This window comes from Mustela nigripes, chromosome 14 (assembly GCF_022355385.1).
Source record: "Mustela nigripes isolate SB6536 chromosome 14, MUSNIG.SB6536, whole genome shotgun sequence".
NCBI lineage: Eukaryota > Metazoa > Chordata > Mammalia > Carnivora > Mustelidae > Mustela > Mustela nigripes.
The window spans coordinates 75,003,890-75,024,363 of NC_081570.1; the positions used below are offsets into that span (position 1 = coordinate 75,003,890).

General features: G+C 35.7%; 1 protein-coding gene across 1 annotated transcript in view; it reads left to right on the forward strand.

The window, feature by feature from the left end:
• PKN2 (protein kinase N2) overlaps nucleotides 1-20,474 on the forward strand; it is a 129,517-nt gene that overhangs the window by 85,872 nt on the left and 23,171 nt on the right. The window contains exons 9-15 of the mRNA XM_059375312.1: nucleotides 15,645-15,788; nucleotides 16,106-16,181; nucleotides 16,982-17,156; nucleotides 17,386-17,512; nucleotides 18,001-18,131; nucleotides 18,214-18,289; nucleotides 18,368-18,459. Coding sequence (XP_059231295.1) covers nucleotides 15,645-15,788; nucleotides 16,106-16,181; nucleotides 16,982-17,156; nucleotides 17,386-17,512; nucleotides 18,001-18,131; nucleotides 18,214-18,289; nucleotides 18,368-18,459 — 821 coding nt within the window. The remainder of the gene's footprint in view (nucleotides 1-15,644; nucleotides 15,789-16,105; nucleotides 16,182-16,981; nucleotides 17,157-17,385; nucleotides 17,513-18,000; nucleotides 18,132-18,213; nucleotides 18,290-18,367; nucleotides 18,460-20,474) is intronic.

Consider the following 20,474-nt stretch of genomic DNA (forward strand, 5'->3'; position numbering starts at 1 on the left):
CCTGAGATCGAGTCCCGCATCGGGCTCTCTGCTCAGCAGGGAGCCTGTTTTCCTCTCTCTCTCTCTCTGGCTGCCTCTCTGTCTACTTGTGATTTCTCTCTGTCAAATTAATAAATAAAATCTTTTAAAAATATATTTTTTTCCAATTTCTTTCTTTCTTTCTGCATAGCCAACATCCTGATCAGGCCCTTACCACTGCTTTTCTTGGTTCAAAAAATGTTTTATATACTTGAACAAAATGCTTCATTTTCATATACATTGGTTTGCTTAGCTTTAATACCACCAACTATAGTGAGATATATAAAAAAGATATCTTAGACAAATGGTAAGAACTTGATTGATGTTGGCTTTTTTGTTTTTTACTAAAGTAATTTACTAGCTAATCCCCACATGTCTTAATACCAGACTGATTTTCAAAGAATACTACCTTCATCTTGGCATTCGTTCTCTCATTTAGGATTATCTATTCTTTAAAAATTATTGTGAAATTACTCATTCAATCAACAAATATTCATTGGTATCTACTATATTCCCAGCACTTCCAGGCAGTAGATTAACAATGAATAAAAAATAAGATCTTCCAAGGTTCCTCAAGGAACTTAGAAAGTGGTCTTCATACATACCTGATTAGTTGCAGAATTTTTTACCATTCATCTGAAATGTAAGAGTCTGCCACCTCATTTCCCAAATATACCTTTATTTTGAGAATTTCAGTTAAAATGATGTTGAGGTCTTAGAATGCTGGACTAAGGTGTTTATACTTGTCTGTATGGGAAATGGGATGGAAGAGATAAAATGGGAAAGTTGATTTTGGAAGTTGTATGAAGAAAAATTTGAGGGAGGAGGAACTAAAGGCATGTATGTTGGCTGGCAGCTACTCCAGTGCTACAACTGTAAGATTAGGAGAGCTTGAAGTAAAATTTGGCAGTAGGAAGAGAAAAGATAATATGTAGGAAATGAAGGAAAAAATAGCATTAGTAACTAGTTGGATTTCAGTACAAGGGAAGGAATTTGTCTATAATTTGCAAAGAAATTAATGCCCCAGTTATTAGAAAAATATATTGGAAGAGGATGGGTTCTATACCTAGTTACTGAGCAATTAAATAAAGATGTAGAACTAGAAGTCAGGTCTGGATAAACAGATTCAGAGATACCTGACTAGAGGTCACAGTGATTGCCTGCCATCCAGGTGGATAAGATCAATCCATTCATTTCACAAATATTCATTGAACATCTTATCTATGTACCGGGCTTTTTATTAGGGTCTAGATTTACAAAGATAATATATGCTCATTGCTGTAGCAGAACTCCTAGGCTTAATAATCACTAATTTTCTGTTCTTTGCCAAGCACTATTCTAGACCCTAGTAATGACTGATCGAAACTCTGAAGTCCATATACTGAGGGACCTTATATCCTAATGAGGGAAAATAAATAGTAAACAAGTTAAAAAAAGAAACAACTACAAGTACAGTGAAGGTAGTAAATAGGGTAATAAGGGAGTAGGGATTACTTTAGAGTAATTAGGGAGTCTCTTGAGGAGACTACATTTGACTTGATACCTGATGAGTGAAAAGTTGCCAAACTTGTAAAGACCCAGTGAGAGTATTCCCAGCAAGAGGAGACAACATATACAGCCCCTGGGGTAGGAGGGAACCTGATACGTTTTAAGAATAAAAATTGTAAAATAGAAGATCAAGGTAAAGTGAAGTAGATGTAGGTACGTGCTGAATCACTAGGATCTTTTTAAGTTAGGAATTGGGAGACATTTGAAGGGCTTTTAATAGGGGAGTTGACATCATTTGATTTATCTATAGTAAATGATGTGATAGAAGTAAGTACCATGTACTATAGAAACTGATAAAAGACTTATTGACACATCCTGGGAAGGAGTTTGTAAAGGAAACAAAGGTCTAAAAACCAACTCTTAAGCAGTATCCCAAGAAAGGTTTGCCTGCCAAAGAGAAGTCAAAAACTTTGAGTTCAATCAAATCATACCTTAGATAAACATTATAAAAGCTTATCCAGTGAATAATTGCAGGAATTTTGAGGTGATGAAAATCCTATTACATATCAAACAATTGAAAAATGGGCTTTTCAAAAAGTCTATTAAAGAAGAAATTCAGCAAAGATTTTGTAACTGTCTTTCAAGTTAAAGGAGGAACATATGAGGAAAAAGTTAAGGTAGGGATAGCAATGAGATTTTAATTTGTGTGTATTTATTCTCATTGATTAGTAGTGACGTTACTGGATGGGTCTTGGTTTTCAGAGATTATACTGATTAAGTAGCAATGTTTGCCACATTCTTGGAGAAGTGGCAAGTAGCAAGCTGTTGTACATGTTCCATCCTTGGATTGACTGTATACTTTGTGGCTGTGGAGGACAAAGCAAAAGTCAATGGATGGCAGATTTTATTTCAGTACAAAGGGTAATTGTTAAAAAATGAAATGAGCTACTATAGAAAAGAGTAAGTTCTCTCTCAATAAAGTTGAACGAGCAGCTTGTAAAAGAGATTTTAAAGGAATGCTTGTATGAGAAAAAGTTAAACTTATAAGATTTTTTTTCAACTCTGGTATTTTCTCTTCAGGTAGAAAAACCAGCATTGTTATGTGCTATAAACTAGCTGTTTAAATAGTTGGACCAATATAATTCAATCAAGCCCACTAGAGAGGGAGATAATAGTTGGGGTTGTTAATATATACAGATACAGTTTTCATGCCTTGTTGTATTTGTGGCTTCTTTCTAAACTGTGTGAACACATATAGATATTTATGACCATAAAATGTTTCTTTCAGTTCCCATTCATTTTTAATGTATCAGATTTGCTATAACATTGGCTTTGAAGCCAGGCAAAAATGGGCTCATTGTCCATCTAGTACTTAATATCTTTTGAAAATAGACAAATTACATAAACTTACAAATGGGCATTTGTTTCATCATCTCTAAAATGGGGTAAAATACATGGTCAGCCCTTGAACAACACAGCTTTAAAGTGTGCAGGTCCACTTAATACATGGATATTGTACAATAAAGTACTAGAGATGTATTTTCTCTTGTGATTTTCTTAATACTTGGTTTTCTTTAGCTTTATTGTAAGGATATAGTATATAACATACAAAATATATATAAGTTGACTATTTGTGATATCAGTAAGGTTTCCAGTCAACAGTAGATTATTAGTAAAGTATTGAGGAGTCAGAAGTCATACTCAGATTGGTAACCTTTGCGTTGTTCAGGGTTCAACTTGTAATCTTTCAGGACTGTTAGAAAAACTGAGGTAGTGTATAGAAAATCCCTTTCATTGCCTGGCACATTTTAGCCACTCAGTGGCATTAATTCTTTCTTTAGCCCTAGGCTTTGATTTGTGGGTGGCTATGAATTTAAGTATAATAGAAGAATATGATAGGTTATGGGGAATTAATTGGTTGAATGTCATTTTCTTTCACTTCAGAGCCTGTTTAAAGTAATTACAGGAGTTTTGATGAATGGTATGATCAAAATGAAGCTCAGAGAGGAACACCTAAATGGTTCAGTTGGTTAAGCATCCAATTCCTGATTTCAGTTCAGGTCATGATCTCAGGCTTGTGAGATGGAGCCCCACATACCATCAGGCTTCACCCTCAGTGTGGTGTCTGCTTGAGATTCCCTCTTTTCCACCCCTCCCCCTCGCTTATGGGTGTGCGTGTGCTCTCTTTTTCTCTCTCAAATAAATAAATGGATCTTTAAAGCAAATGAAACTCAGAGGATTATTGTTAGAGGGAAAACAGCTGGTTACAAGCTTTCTCTTGTAGGCAGGCTATTGTCTTACGAAGTTTTATATTTAAAATAGAACTTAAAAGTAATACATACATACATATAAAATGCAGTAAGAAAGAACTCAAAAGTAAGTTATCCGGGGAGCCTGGGTGGCTCTGTGGGTTAAGCCGCTGCCTTCGGCTCAGGTCATGATCTCAGTGTCCTAGAATCGAGCCCCGCATTGGGCTTCTGCTCAGCGGGAGTCTGCTTCCCCCTCTCTCTGCCTGACTCTCTGCCTACTTGTGATCTCTCTCTCTGTCAAATAAATAAAATAAAAATTAAAAATCTTTAAAAAAAAATAAAAGGTAAGTTATCATCATCTTATAGTTAAGCTGAGCCCCAGGGTAGTTAAATATTAATAAATGTCAGAGTTGGTACTAGACCTCAGTGTTGTTCAAAATGAATATTCTTTCCTCTATGGTAGTTTGAATGAGGTAGATAACAGTTAAATAGAGGAAGAAATAACAGAAAGATAATGAAATCTGAAAGAGAAAATAATTTAAAATTACTTAGACTACAAGCTTAGAAAACTACAAAGACTGGTAACTGTTGATTGATTTTTCTTTACTTATAGTGGTGATCTTCACCTAAAATTGTTTTTTTTCCATGACTTCAGATAGTCTTCCTACTTTGGAGTAGTCCTCCCTTTCAGAGTTTGAAAACAGTGCATGACTAAGTAAAGCTATTCATCCCTGAGGCCAGCTAGACTTTCTAGGTTCCTGGTAGGCATGTTCCTTGTTCCTAATTTGATTAGAAACTTCTTTTTGACAGAGACTACATTCCTTATTGTGATAACCACTTGTGTTTACATATTACATTTCACTTTTTCATGTGCCTTTTACCCTTTTACTTCATCCCTTATATTTATAGAATATTTATTTATGGAAAATGTTTATTGAAGTATTTATAGAAAATGTTATTTTAAACTGTCTCACGTGTTCATGCCTAGCATTTTGCCTCAAATGTCAAGTTTCTTTTGTACGGGATTCTGGAACTTAGTTATTTATACTGTTTCTATCCTTTTCAAGGTACAAAGATTCATAGGACTTTTTGGAGTTAGGAGATACTCTGGAAATAATCTAGACCTAGAATAATTTAAGAAAGCCCAAATTATGTTCCTGGTAGGTCAGGGCTCCATAGAATTGTCTTAGGAGAGAACACAGAGACTTTTTGTTTGTTTTGATATTCTGGGTAAGATATTTGAAATTTGCCACTTAAGAAAAACTAGCTTTGGGGCACCTGGGTGGCTCAGTGGGTTAAGCCTCTGCCTTCTGCTTAGGTCATGATCTCAGGGTCCTGGGATTGAGTCCTGCATCAGGCTCTCTACTCAGCAGGGAGCCTGCTTCCTCCCCTCTCCCTCTCACTGCCTTTGCCTGCTTGTGATCTCTGTCATATAAATAAATGAAATCTTTTTTAAAAAAAAGGAAAAACAAGCTTTGAAAATTGCTGATGTAATTTAATGTAGCCCCCTCACTTCACAAATTAATAAGGAAATTATGGCCTAAGGATTGTAAGTAACTAGCCTAATGTATAATCAAGAACTCTTTTTTAAAATTTTTACTGTAGTATAGTTGACACAGTATTATATTATTTTCAAGTGTACGATGTAGTGATTCAGCAAATCTGCATATTATTTTTCTGCTCACCACAAGTGTAGCTACTTTGCCACTACACAAAGCTGTTATAATGCCGTTGATTATATTCCTTATGCTTTTATCCTTTTTCCCTGCGACTTACTCCATAACTGTAAGCCTGTATCTGCCACTCCGTCATCCATTTTGCCCATCCCCTCAATCCACTCCCATCCCTCTGGCAATATCCATTTATTCTCTGTATTTATGGGTGTGTTTCCACTTTTCATAAATAACCCAGGATTCTTTTATTTAAAAAAAAATTTTTTATCAAGTAATATCTATGCTCAGTGTGGGATTCAAACTGACAAGTGTGGGACTCAAACTGACAAGCCCAAGATCAAGAGTCACTCCACCAACTGAGCCAACAAGTCACCCCAATAATCCAGGATTCTTAATGAAGTTCCTGTGTTCTTTCTATTCTTATCAGGTTACCCTTTTTATATTTTCTTTAAAAATTTGGTCCTTTTTAATGTTTACTGTAAACACATTAGTAGCTATGTAATACCTCATTTTTCCTGAATTCCCTCAGTCCTGGGGGAACAAGCCATAGAATAGGAATACAATGACATATTAATTTCTTCTGTGTATGAGCTATCTGACTCTGACCATACTATTCAATCTGAGATGCTATTTTTTAACTTAACATGAAACTGCAGGCGCCCTGAATGGCTCAGTCAGTAGTACATGCATCTCTTAATCTCGGGGTTATGAGTTCAAGCCCCATGTTGGGTGTAGAGCCTACTTAATTAAAAAAAGAAGAAGAAGAAATGAAACTATGAAAATATTTACCCTTCTTACCTTTCTGCTTCTTCCAGATTCTATCAGATGACACAATATATTCTCTGAGGCTATGAATCTGGAGACGATGAACTATGTATATAATCATCTACCTTTTTTTTCCCCATCCCTATCATCTTTTGATGACCAGTCTCCAGTATTTCTTAAGGACTTTGGTTCTTCACTTCAGCATCATTATGGGAGATTAAAGGGAAAAAAGAACAAAACATATATGTAAATAACCTACTTAACATTGTATTATTACAAAGTTCTTGGAGCATCTCAGCCACAGTGTACCTTTACTCCTTGTCATTTTAGCAATGAATGGTTCTGAAATCTTAAATTTGATATGCCAGACTTAACAAATCTTTTACTTCTCTAAAGGAGATAGTTACATAAAGCACCAAGATTAATGGTTATATAGTAAGTGACAGCTCATGTTGTTATTGTTACTCATCTGGCTCTCTTCTTTATTACCTCAGAACTTGATATTTGATCAACTATTTCCATTTCCTTGATTCTTCAGGAAAGGACTGAAGAAGGGCCATCAGTCCCTTCCAAATTACATTTTCTTTTCCCTGTACCCTTAAACTAGTGTTATCCCGAACCTTGTCCTTATTGACATGGTTCCACATAAAACATTCTTCAGCATTGTCTTTATATCAACAACACCTGTTCTAGAAACTCCCAACAGCCAGTCATTTCTACCATCTGTCTTTTTTGCTCTAATTTACTGAATACTGCTAAAATATTAATCATACCAATTACTATAAGTTTTAGTTTCTCACCTCAGCTGGGCTTATAAAAGTTATCCTGCATTTCAGATCTTAATCCCATTACCAGAAGCTTTTCTTCCACCTATCTCTTCAAAATTCTATTCCCTCTCAGACTCCTTTGCTTCTGTGTTATAGATAAGATTAAGATCATTAGGATGCAGCTTCCTCAGATTCCTCCATCACCTGCAAATATTTCTGTATCTTTTTCATTGGTTTTAGAGAAAGAGGTCTCTCTCGGTCCTGTGAGAGCCTATAAGAATTGAGTTTGTGCTCCAGTTTCCATTCTCTCTCATCTCCTAAACCCTTTTCCATCAGTTACCCCAGCTATCACCTATATATTTTTTTATCTCCTCTTTTCTTCCCACCTCTGATTCTTCTGCATATGTTAACATTCCTCCCACTAAAAAAAAAAAAATTTGTTTTGCTTCTTCATAGCTCTGTTGATAGGTCTCTCATACTCAAGATCCTTGAAGTAGTAATTTGTGATCACAATCTATTCTTCCTCTGTCATTCATTATACATTGCACTGAAACTTGTGCTGTAATAGGTCCTGAATAACACACATTACATATAGTGTCATTTAATCCTCCCAACAATCTTGCATATATAATTATTTTCGCTCTTTTGGGGATTATTTGAAGTTCCAAAAGTTAAATAACTTTTCTTGCCCTCACAGCTATAAAGCACTGATTCTGGGAATCACCACAAGCATCTGACACTAAAGCCAAGTCTTACCTGACACCAGTATGTTCTTTTTTAATAGTGGGCTAACTTGTCTTTTTGTTTCCAATATAGATTTTATTAATGACTTATCACAATAGTAATGATAAAAGCTGACATTTACTGAGTACTGACTATGTACTGAGTTTGTCTTAACTCTTAATTTTCATACCACCCTAGTGTTTGATACCATTATTATATATATTTTACAGATGAGCAAACTGAGTCTCAAAAAAGGTAAGTAAGTAACTTGCCCAAGGTCACAAAACTAGTAAGTAGTATCAAGCTAAGATGTCAACCTATGTTGTTCTACAGAAATTAATTGTTTATGCAGTACCAGGCAGTCTTGATTCTAGAGGCCTTGTTTTTAATTACTATATTGCCTGATCTGACCTGACCTCTACTCCTCTATATTTTAAATCCTTTAGTGGCAGCATATAATTTACAAGTTAAAGACCAAATACTTTGCAAATCTTACGAAGCCCTTCATGACTGTCTGCCCATCTTCTCATCTTTATTTCCCAAAGTTTCCATTCTTAATATTCTAGGCTTTAACTAGATGAAACTATTTCCTATCCATATGATATACTTCATGCATGCTTAACTTTGTACATTCTTTCCCATGTGACTACTGTGTTCTCTCCTCCTTTAATTTTGTAATTTATATCTGAAAACCCAATTGAGCAATCCTTAACCTTTTCTGATCTTCGACTACCTTTTCCTTCGGAAAAATTGGTCAGTTCTTCCTTTTGTATCATTGTGCCAGTTGTATGTGCCTCTCTGTTGCCAGTATTTATTTACATTTCCATCTCCCTAATAAAACTGAACTGTTTAAGAACAGGACCATACATTGCTTCTCTTTGTATCTCTGTCACAGTACTGAAGATAGGTATTCATTGAGTATTAACAGGATGAATGAAAATAATTTATGTAAAATATCTTTAAAAAGCAGGTTGTTTCAATTTCCTCTTTTTCCCTCATACATCAACATACCCAGGTGACACACTCTTATTCGTACAGATTCATACAAATAGATTTCCAGAATGACACACATTAAAATCTGAGGATGAGGGTCATAGACAATTGAAAATATCTTCTTTTTATCTACTCCCATGCTCCCCCACACAAGTGAGTCTGACTTGTTTCCCTGTGCTTTACCTGTTATTGTCCTATAGCACCGTATTGGCATTTTAGCTTTTTTCTACCTCTGTGATCTTTAAAGTATCACACAAAGGCCTACATTTAGTGCTGTGAGAAATACAAAACAGCAAGAAATGTTCTTTCCATAAAGTACCCTGTGGTCTGGTAGGTTTAAAAAAAGCAGTTTGAGACAAAATAAAGAACTATTTAATTGTGTTTCAGAAACTTAGGGAAGAATTCTACCCAACATGAGCATGCATCAAAAACTTTAAAATACATAAGGATACAACCACCATCAGTAAGCAGCAGTATATAATGGGCTTATTCGTTGTAGAGTATAATATGAATGTTTAAATTATTTAAAAAAGTAATAGAGGAATTTAAAAACATGAGCAAAGAGTGAGTGTCAAAAAGACTAGGCAACGTTTTTAAAGAACAAAAGGAAATACTGGACATCTGAAATGGGCATCAGAAATAATTGGGGGAATAGTGGCAATGAAACATGATTGCCATTGGTAAATTGCTGAAACTGGGTGGGAAGCAGAATGAAATAAAACTTAAGAAAAATCAGAACTACAACATTTGCAATTGAAAACTAAGTGGATGGGTTAAATAACAGGGGATTTAGTGGTATGAAAGATGAAGCTAAAAAAGTTGCCCTAGGGCAACACAAAGAGACAAAGAAATGAAAAACATGAAAAAAGAGAGGCTGAGAGATACAAAGAATAGGATGAAAATGACTAATACACTAAGTGGAGTTCCAGAATGAGGGAGTGCAGAAAATGGGACAGTGGTCATGTCTGAAGCAATAATAACCTAGGATTTTTCAGAAATGATGACAAACATGAATCCTCAGATTTGAGAACATGAGTCCCTAGAAAGATAAATAAAAAGTTATACACATCTAAAAACTCAAGAGAAAGACATAATGGACTGGAATTATTCAAGAACACCCTTGTGAGGGAGATGGATGTTTAATTTGGTCTTGATGAAAAGCGAATTTGAACTGGTACAAAGGAAGGAGCAGTTTGAAATCTCATATGACAGTATAGTTTTTGGCTGGGGAATAAGATACAGGACTAGACATAGAAACTGTGTGTAAAGACAGAGGCAGGAAAGTTTAGAATGGGTTTGGGATAATAGGGAGTCTTTGGACCTTTTTATACAATATGAATTGATATAGATAGCAGTATCTATATAAAGTGGTATCTAATAAGCTGTATCTATATAAAACAGTTAAAGCACTAGTTTGTATCATAATTGTTTACTTTTCTCTTTCATTGTGAAGAGAGCAGAGTTACCCACATCTGTAGGAGGCAGACTTTTCAAGCAAATATCACAATCTCATATTCTCCATTGTCTCAGTCTCAAACTCTCCTCTTTGTATTTCCTATCCTCCCCAAAGGTTTAAGGTTTGCCTCTTTTTGTCACATTTGGTCCATCTGGAAGATCACCCTTAATGGACTCCTGAACTCAAAAGAGATATGACTGTTTCCTGATGATGTAGTTTTCTGTTTGCCCTTAGTGGATTTCATTGGCCCCATTCCCTATCCTGTGTTTTGCCCCTGGAGGCTGATAGCAGTGAACTTGAACCACTAGACTCTGACTTATAATGAGAGACATTATTAGGAAGCAGAAGGAGAGGGAAGTCAAGGTGTTTGTTTCCCTCCTTGCCTATTTTCACAGCATTGGTTCAACTATGGCTATAGCTCCTGATGGACAGTCCCTTTTCCAAGGTTCTGTTAGTACTCACTGGATTCTGGTAACTAGTGCCTCTTGCCCGTTGAGGCTAGGGGTGGTAACAGATTTCTACTATTGCTAGATGTCAGTTGCTTCCCATACTTGTTGGTTCCTTAACCTTAATCACACCTCCTTAAATAGACAATTTTTAAAATTCAGGCTCTTTGGGGTGCCTGGGTGGTTCAGTGGATTAAGCGTCTGCCTTTGGCTCAGGTCATGATCCCAGTGTCCTGGGATCAAGCCCCACATTGGGCTCCCTGCAAAGTGGGGAGTTTGCTTCTCCCTCTCGCTCTGCCCCTCCCCTGCTCATGCTCTCTGTCTCTCTGTCCAATAAATAAAGCCTTTTTAAAAATAAATAAAATTTAGACTCTTTGAGTGTACAGTTTCTTTGCTGCTGGGACCCTAACTGGTGTTTCCCAAGTCTGTGCTGTCAGAAGCCCACGGAAGGCCATTTAATGGAAGACCAATTAATGTGATATGTGCCATGTTGTATGTTTACAAAGTCTTACCTTTCCTTGGCTCTTGAACTTTCCATGTTTTGCTTTTTGCCCCTCCCTCTTTTTTTCTTTTCAACAGTGCTTCCTAGCTTTCGTTTTCTTGTCTTAGAGGTACCCTGACTTTCTTGATTCACGGCATCCTCAGTGTTCTAGTTTTTATTTTTATTTTTATTTTTTTTAACAATGTGTATCCAGGCCAAAAGAAATATCCAACAATTTCATATTAAGAAGTACTTACTAAAAAGCTTCTGTGCAGAGAAGGAAACAGAAACAAAATGAGAAAGCATCCTACAGAATGGGAGAAAGTATTTGTGAATCATAGATCAGATAAGGGGTTAACATTCAAAATATATAAAAATGTCCTAAACCTCAATAGCAAAAAAAAATCTGATTAAAAAATGTACAGAAACTGAATAGACATTTTTATAAAGAAGACATTCACATAGTCAACAGGTAACATGTAAAGGCTCAACATCACTAACCATCAAGGAGATGGCCAGTCAAAACCATAATGAGGTACAACCTTATACCTGTTAGAACAGCTGTCATCAAGAAGACAAGAGATAACAAGTATAGACAAGGATGTGGAGAAAAAGAAACCTTTGTGCACTGTTGATGGGAATGTAAATTGGTACAGCCACTATGAAAAATAGTATGAAGGTTCCTCGAAAAATTAAAAATAGAACTACTATATGATTCACTAGTCCCACTCCTCAGTATGTATTCAAAAGAAATGAAAACGAATGATATGATATCGAACAAAGAAATGATATCGAAGAGCTATCTACACTTCCATGTTCATTGCAGCATTATTCACAATGGCCAAGTTACAGAAACAATGTGTCTGTCAATGGATGAATGGGTAAAGAAGATGAGACGTGAGATCTAAATGGAACATTAGTCAACCATGAGAAGGAGGAAATCCTGCTATTTGTAAACATGGATGGCCTTGAGGACATTATACTAAGTGAAATAAGCCAAAGACAAATACTGCATGGTATCGTTTATATGTGGAATCTTGAAAATAAATAAATAAATAAATAAAGCCAAACATCCGGGAATGAGGTAGAGAAGTGGATGCCAAGAACTAGGGGGTGGGGAAAATATAGAGAGGTTGGTAAAAAGAAAAAAAAAAAGTGTAAATTTTAATTATAAAATGAATAAGGTCTGAGCGTCCATTGTATAACATGGTAACTATAGTTAACACTGTAAATGAAATTTTTTCATTTAAATTCAATTAGCTAATGTAAATGAAATTTACTGAGAGTAGAACTTAAATGTTCTCAAATATAAAATATATGAAATGATGGATGTGTTAATTAACTAGATGGGAAGAATCTTCAGCGTATACGTACAAAATACCTTGGTATACACCTTTTTTTATGACTTTTTATTTATTAGCCTAGAGAGAGAGAAAGCAGGGGAGGGAGCACAGCAAGGGGAGTGGGAGAGGGAGAAGCAGATTTCCAGGTGAGCAGGGAGCCTGGTGCAGGGCTCCATCCCAGGACCCTGGGATCACAATCTGAGCTAAAGGCAGACACTTAATGACTGAGCCATCCAGGTGCCCCTTGATAAACACTTTAATATACACGATTTCATTTAAAAAGTAGTTACTTTAAAAATATTTAGTACTGGGGTCCCTGGGTGGCTCAGTGGGTTAAAGCCTCTGCCTTTGGCTCAGGTCATGATCCCAGGGTCCTGGGATCGGCCCCCGCATCCGGCTTTCTGCTCAGCAGGGAGCCTGCTTCCTCCTCTCTGCCTGTTTCTCTGCCTACTTGTGATCTCCATCTGTCAAATAAATAAATAAAATCTTTAAAAAAAATTAGTACTGGGGTGCCTGGGTGGCTCATTGGGTTAAGCTGCTGCCTTTGGCTCAAGTCATGATGAAAAAATAATTTTATTTCATTTTTATGTAACCAGTTATTTACTAATGGAGTCTGCCTGTTGTATAGTATATAATTTCTCAAAGCGTGGAATTAGAATGAATACAGTATCCCTATCTCCTCTTACACATTTATTTTTCATGTGGAAAAATCAGTTTTTGAGATCTAGTATAACAAAGATAAGATGTCATCAGAAAGATTGTGGTACATTCTGATGCTCAAACGGAATTTACTGTGAGCTAGTATTTCTTATGGTATCCCATAGGTGTCACTGTGTTTCTTTTGTAAAGTTAAAATATCCTCCATTGCCCCAAGAGTTCCTCCCAGTTTGGGAACTTCAGCCTTCTTGATGTTTCACTACCTTTTTATGATAGATGTGTGCTGGGTTTTTTTTAATTGCAGCACATTTTTTAAGTTGTTCTTCCTTCCTTCCTCTCCTCCTTATAGGGCTGATTCAACATCTCTTTTTCTGTTTACTTTCAGGCCTTATAGACGTCAGACAAATCATTCAGATGCCTTAGATCTACAACAGAGTTATTTCTTTGATTCTAGGTTCAAATTCATTAAAAGACCAAATGAAGCACAGGTTGGGACAGTTTGCCAAAACTGCCCAGGAGTAGCTCAGATCATACTGCTCTGCTATTTTGGTGATGATTTGACTCCATCTAGAATTTTGTTGCTCTTAGAGTTTGACATTACCTAGAAAGATGTCGTTGCTTTCTAGAACTGGCCTACTTCATTTGGAAAATTGCCAGCAAATAAGCAGTCACCCTTAGAGTTTAAATTCAGTAAACATTAGTGAGCTCTCTTTATATAAAAGGTATTTTCCTTATTAGGTGCTCTATTCCTGGTTTACCTATCCAAATACACACAGGATGTTAGAGAGTGAAGTATGTTTAGAGTTCCATGAAACAGTGTTATAAGTATCAACATAAAAGATCTTCATCTGCTCTAGATCACAGTTATCCTCCCCCCTTAAATTATAGAGAGTCATCTTCACAAGGAACAAGGCAAAGACAGAAAAAGTGAAGAGCTTTATACCTAAAACCTCAGTGTAGAATTCCAAGAAAGCTAGCCTTCCATCTCAAAGCTTAGATCTTTCTAACACACTTCAGTTTAAAACACAGAACAAAGTGAAAGCAGAAAGAGAAATGAGTTAATGTATGTTATCAGATTGGCTAGAATAAATACAAATGTAGTGATTGGACCTCTTCTCATCTGGAGAAAGATATAATCTTAACCATGTGTTAATTGTTAGCAGTGTGAAAGTATAAGAACTTTTAACAAATACTAATTCCATCGCCAGAAAGTCTGAAACGGTGTAGTGTAAATTACCAGTCTCTGGTTCATTTATTCACCTAGTTTGTTTCCCAGAATAACTTCCCCCAATACTTAAACTTTTAACTTGAGTAGATGCCATTTGCCTAATCTTAAAAGAATTACACTTCTTCTTTCATGACAAGCATTCTCTCTCATAGTAATTATATTTCATAGAGAAAGAGGAGGTGGCCCTGGGTTGACATACTGCCATAGATGCCTTTTTCTGATTAGTTATGAGACCTTCTGGTGCATTGTGTTTTTAATTTTTTTTTTTAAATTTTATGTTGTTTTTTGTCTTCATTTGCATCAATTCATTGTATAATTTTAAAGTGAAAATGTTTGTTACTATTTATGCCAGAAGTTTATATAATAGGCATAAGTTCATAAATTGAAAGTTCTACAGGAAAGAAATAACTTTTTACTTTCTTGAGCCTAAGGAGGGGGAAAATGTTTAGCTCTTCTTGTGAATGGTCTGCAGAATCCTGAGAAACAAAGTAATGGAGAAGTCTGGTGCTTTCTAATTAAAATATAAGTAGATTATAACATATGTAGAGGTCAGTTTATGGCCTCTACAGTTTATAAACTGTGTTCTAATGGATTGTTAAAACCTTAAATATGTTTCTCCACATAAGCATTATTTTTAATGATTACAGAGTTATTCTCTTATATGGATATGGTATAATATACTTGTCCCTAGTTTCTGGACATTCAGGCTGTTGCTGCTTTGCTGCCTTATGTGGGAGGGAAAAGGGTTATAATAAATGAACATCATTTTGTGTAAAACTTAGTCTGAATCTCCCTTCTTACCTGCATCTGCCCTTTCTATTACTAGTCCTATTACCTGGTAGTATTCTTTTGAAGATTAAGTGATCTAATACTTTCAGAGTGCTTAGTACAGTGTGTGGCGTCTGTAAGTACAGAATAAATGCTGTCTGCAGATCTCCCTAACTCCGCATTGGGATAAGGTAATAAGAAAGTTTGAAATGGGTTCTTTGTGGAGAGCACTGAGGTCTTTCAGTAATAGTATAGTAAGTGATACCAGTACTGAAGCTGTGGCGTGGGGAGGAGTTTCTGTGGTCAGTCTTCTGTATTGGTTGTTCCAGTTGTGTATTCTTTGTTTTAAAAAAAAAAAAAAAAAAGAATATCTTAGCTGGAGACTGGTGGAGTATAAATTTCTTCCTTGTAGTTAAAATATGTAAGTTTGTTAATATATAATAGAGAAACATTACAAAGCACTCTTAATAGTGTGATTTTTGTGTGTGTTATCTTTGTTTATTTGTATTTTATATTTTTTGTGATCTTTTATTCAAGTGTGTGTCCAATGATGTCTTCTCTGTTTTATTATTTTTTTTAATTATCCTAGTCACGTGAACTGGAAATTTCAGTTTATTGGCGTGATTGGAGATCTCTGTGTGCTGTAAAATTTCTGAGGTTAGAAGATTTTTTAGACAACCAACGGCATGGCATGTGTCTCTATTTGGAACCACAGGGTACTTTATTTGCAGAGGTAATAAATGTGTTTTATTAAATGTGTATCACTATCATTGAAATTATGTAGGCAGCATAATGTAAAAATGGAAAGAGTATTAGGCTGAACGACAGACAATTTAAATTTTTCGCTCAACTGCACTACTGCATAGGTGTATTACCTTGAGACAAATCTTTTATCCTCTCTAGGTCTACTTTCTCACCTAGAAAATAAGAAGTTGGGCTTAAAATATATCTAAGGTTCTCTTAAGTTTTCAAAAGTTAGAATTTTGTTCAATTTCGTGAACCATAAATCCAAAGCTATACTCATGTCAACTTGAATTTTCTTCACTGCAGGTTACCTTTTTTAATCCAGTTATTGAAAGAAGACCCAAACTCCAAAGACAAAAGAAAATTTTTTCAAAACAACAAGGTAGTTACTAAGGAATCAAATATGTCTTTTGGTGTATTCTGATGCATAGGTGATCTGCATTTAAAAGTGATACCCATCTTTGTTTTTGTTTTCCAGTCATTTCTAACTTTTTTTTATTAAGGAACATTTCAAACATATTCATGAGTAGAGAGACTGGTACTATGTACCCTCACTCAGCCTCAACAACAGTCAACTCATGGCTAATTTTGTTTCATTTATATCCCATCCACATACTACTTCAGATTATATGAATCAAAGGTAGACACCATATTGATTCATCCATAAATATTATAGTTATTTGCTCTAAAAGTTCATTCTTTTTTTTTTTTTTTTTAGATTTTATTTATTTATTTGACAGAGAGAGATCACAAGTAGGCAGAGAGGCAGGCAGAGAGAGAGAGAGAGAGGAGGAAGCAGGCTCCCTGCTGAGCAGAGAGCCTGATGTGGGACTCCATCCCAGGACCCTGAGATCATGACCTGAGCTGAAGGCAGCGGCTTAACCCACTGAGCCACCCAGGTGCCCCAGTTCATTCTTTTTTTTAAGAGAATTCTTTTTTAAACCTTAGCCACATATCATTGCTAGACTTGAACAAATAGTGCCTACCTATTTATTTTTAAAACTATTTTCACTATTTTACACTAGCCTTTAATAACAAATAGTTAAGAACTATTTTTGAAGTAACAAATTTTGTTTGTTCTTCATAAATTATAAACCAGTGAATATGAATTTTTAAATTATGGCTTTTGCTAATATATTAAAAAATTACTTATTCTATTTTCTTTATTCACAATATCCACAGGCAAAACATTTCTCAGAGCTCCTCAGATGAATATTAATATTGCCACATGGGGAAGGCTAGTGAGAAGAGCTATTCCTACAGTAAATCACTCTGGCACCTTCAGCCCTCAAGCTCCTGTGCCTGCTACAGTGCCAGTAGTTGATGTACACATCCCTGAACTAGCACCTCCAGCTAGGTATGTGTCTAAGATTTTTAAGCATCGCTTTTATGAAATAGTTATTGTAACATTCATACATACTGCTTACCGTGGATCTATTAAAAGTCTGGTTTTTTCCGAATGGTATATTGAACTTAGTATTCTGCTTACTTTAAAATAATAAAAAAAAATAAGATTGTTTGCTTTAATTTTAAAGCTATTATACTTTTGATTACTGTTTTTGGTGAATTACTTTATCTCCTATAAGTGATTCTACAGTAACCAAATTGGACTTTGATCTTGAACCTGAACCTCCTCCGGCCCCAACACGTGATTCTTCTCTTGGAGAAATAGATGAATCTGCTAAATTAAGAGATTCGGATACACCAGGACAGGCAAGGCATTTTAAACCTTGTATAATTCTTTCTCACCAAATGAATTACCAGTAAAAGCATCATAGTGAGGTATACATTTCAATTAATTTAAATTGCCTGGGTGAACTGTGTTTTTATGTTTCTTGTGAGTGAAACATAAAACCTCTGGAAGCTCATGGGCCAGTACAGATGGAATAGGCTGCTGAAGGTAAAAGGAGCATACGAGCATGGTTGATATTAGATGATATATTGCTTCAAACACTCTTCACTTCCTAACTTGGTTAACATGATTTCTGAATATACATTGAAGATGATGATAATGTGTTCATTTTTCAAATTTTTTAAGTAAGTGTAATATAGAATTAATAGCTATAAGAATGTCCATTTTCTGAATTTTACTTTTCTCGCTAATATTTCTCTTGACTTTTGAAACTTTTAAACTTTATCTTTACCAAATAAGTTGTTTTCTCAGTGTTTCTATTATTTAATGACTACTTAATATTTTATAGGGTTCAGAAACTGTCTTTAATATTGAGAATGACAGAAATAGTATACTTCCAAAATCTCCATCTGAATATGAGCCTGATATTCCTCAACCAGGCCTAGGATACAGTGGTATTCGAGAACTTGAGGATAGAAGGTAAAGAATATATGCACAGCTTTGCTACTACATGTTTGGACCCATACTTTTGCCTTATTTTTAATTGACATACTGTTTTCAGATCCCAACAGATGTTTCAGTTTAATCTACAAGACTTCAGATGTTGTGCTGTCTTGGGTAGAGGACATTTTGGAAAGGTAATCTTTTAAGCTTTCTTGGAATGACTATGAAAGTAATAACTCAAATAGAAAATACTTACTTTAATCTCATTTCAGGTGCTTTTGGCTGAATATAAACACACAAATGAGATGTTTGCTATAAAAGCCTTAAAGAAAGGAGACATTGTGGCTCGAGATGAAGTAGACAGGTTAGTGGTTTTTTTTTTTTTTTAATGAAATTGTTCATTTTTCTGAAGTTTTAACTCAAGAACATGAAAATTGATGTATATATTGCAACAGCAAAACCTTCCATTTCCATTATATATGAAGAAATTAAATTAATGTATCTATACTTGATTAGGGTAGGCATTAATTACTGTTTCTACCCAGCTTCTCCTTACGACAGTTTATTGGTTAGTGGGTACCAAAGAAAGGTGATGAAATGTTTAAATAATTCTGTTAAGTTTTTTATACTTGGAGATGGTAAAGTGTTTGTATGGTACAGAAATTGTTACTCATCTGTGGTCAGATGACACTATTTCCCATTTCATATTACATAAGGAACAGAATGTCAGTTATAGGTAATCTGCACTTACCCCAGTGGTTAATATATTCTGCTTTTTAAAATGTACCTATGTCTGTAGGGCACCTGGGTGGCTCAATAGTTTAAGCCTCTGCCTTCAGCTCAGTTCATAGTCTCAGGGTCCTGGGATTGAGCCCCACATCCAGCTCTCTGCTTAGGAGGGAGCCTGCTTTCCCCTCTCCCTCTGCCTGCCTCTCTTCCTACTTGTGATCTCTCTCTCTGTCAAATAAATAAATAAAATCTTTAAAAAAAAGTACCTATATCTATATTTTTGCTTTCATTTTTCTTAAAATATTTTTTAACCAGAGCATCTTTTTTTTTTTTTTAATTAAAGATTTTTATTTGTTTATTTAACACAGAGAGAACACAAGCAGTGGGAGTGGCAGAAAGAGGGAAAGGCAGAAGCAAGCTCCCTATGGAGCAGGGAGCCTGACTTGGGGCTCGATCACAGAACCCTGAGACAATGGCCTGAGCCAAAGGCAGGCGCTTAACCAACTGAGCCACCTAGGCACCCCTAACCAGAGCATCTTACCTCTCTGGGTTTAATAAATGTAAATTGATATGGATACATCCTTATATACAGTTTTTAAAATGCAAGGGCTTGGGGGACAATATTATAATTGGTCAGAGACTGCTTTAAAAAGACTGTCCTAATAGGATGATTAAATAAAAAACTTTTGCATAACAAATGGCTTATTTATTACAGAGAGAGACTTTCACTTGGTATTTATAAGCAATATTTGTCTTAAACCATTTGGAAACATCAGTTGATATAATAGAAGGCAGCCCTGTATATGAAGAGAGCCTAGGACTATGAGTGAAAAGACTGGCTTCTCTGTTCCTGCTTGTTTCTTCTTAATTAATGATTTGACCCCAGGGAAATTCACTGAACATCTTTGAACCTCAGTTAACCCACATATTTATAAAACATGTTTACTGGTAATGCTTGCCTTAGTGAATTGTATTAAGTGCTACACACACACACACACACACACACACACTGCTACTTCTGATGTTTTTCCCCATCCTATAGAAAGTTCTTTCTTTCTTTTTATGATTTATTTATTTATTTGAGAGATTGAGAGCGTGTGCACTGAGGCTGGGAAGGGGCAGAGGGAGAGAAATTCAGGCAGACTCCAGGCTGCGTGCTGAGTCCCACAAGGACCCATCACAGGGCTCAATCTGACAACCCTGAGATCATGACCTGAACTGAAGTCAAGAGTCACTCAGCCAACTCTGCCACCCAGGCACTCTGGGAAGTTCTTAGAATTAGGATACCTCTTGAAAATGAAGCTTTCCTTGGAGTGCCTGGGTGGCTCAGTGGCTTAAATCCTCTGCTTTCAGCTCAGGTCATGATCCCAAGGTCCTGGGATCGAGCCCTGCATCCGGCTCTCTACTTGGCTGGGAGCCTGCTTCCCTTCCTCTCTCTGCCTACTTTTGATCTCTGTCTGTCAAATAAATAAATAAAATTCAAAAAAAAAAAAAAAAGAAAGAAAAAGAAATTTCTTTTGGATTTGCCTATTTATCTTTTACCTGTTTTCCATATCCCTCAATTATATCAAAATAAACTTTCTTGATATGTGAAACTATTCAGGAGGATTTTGCTGAATATTTATACAATATGCTGCGTACCATAGTATA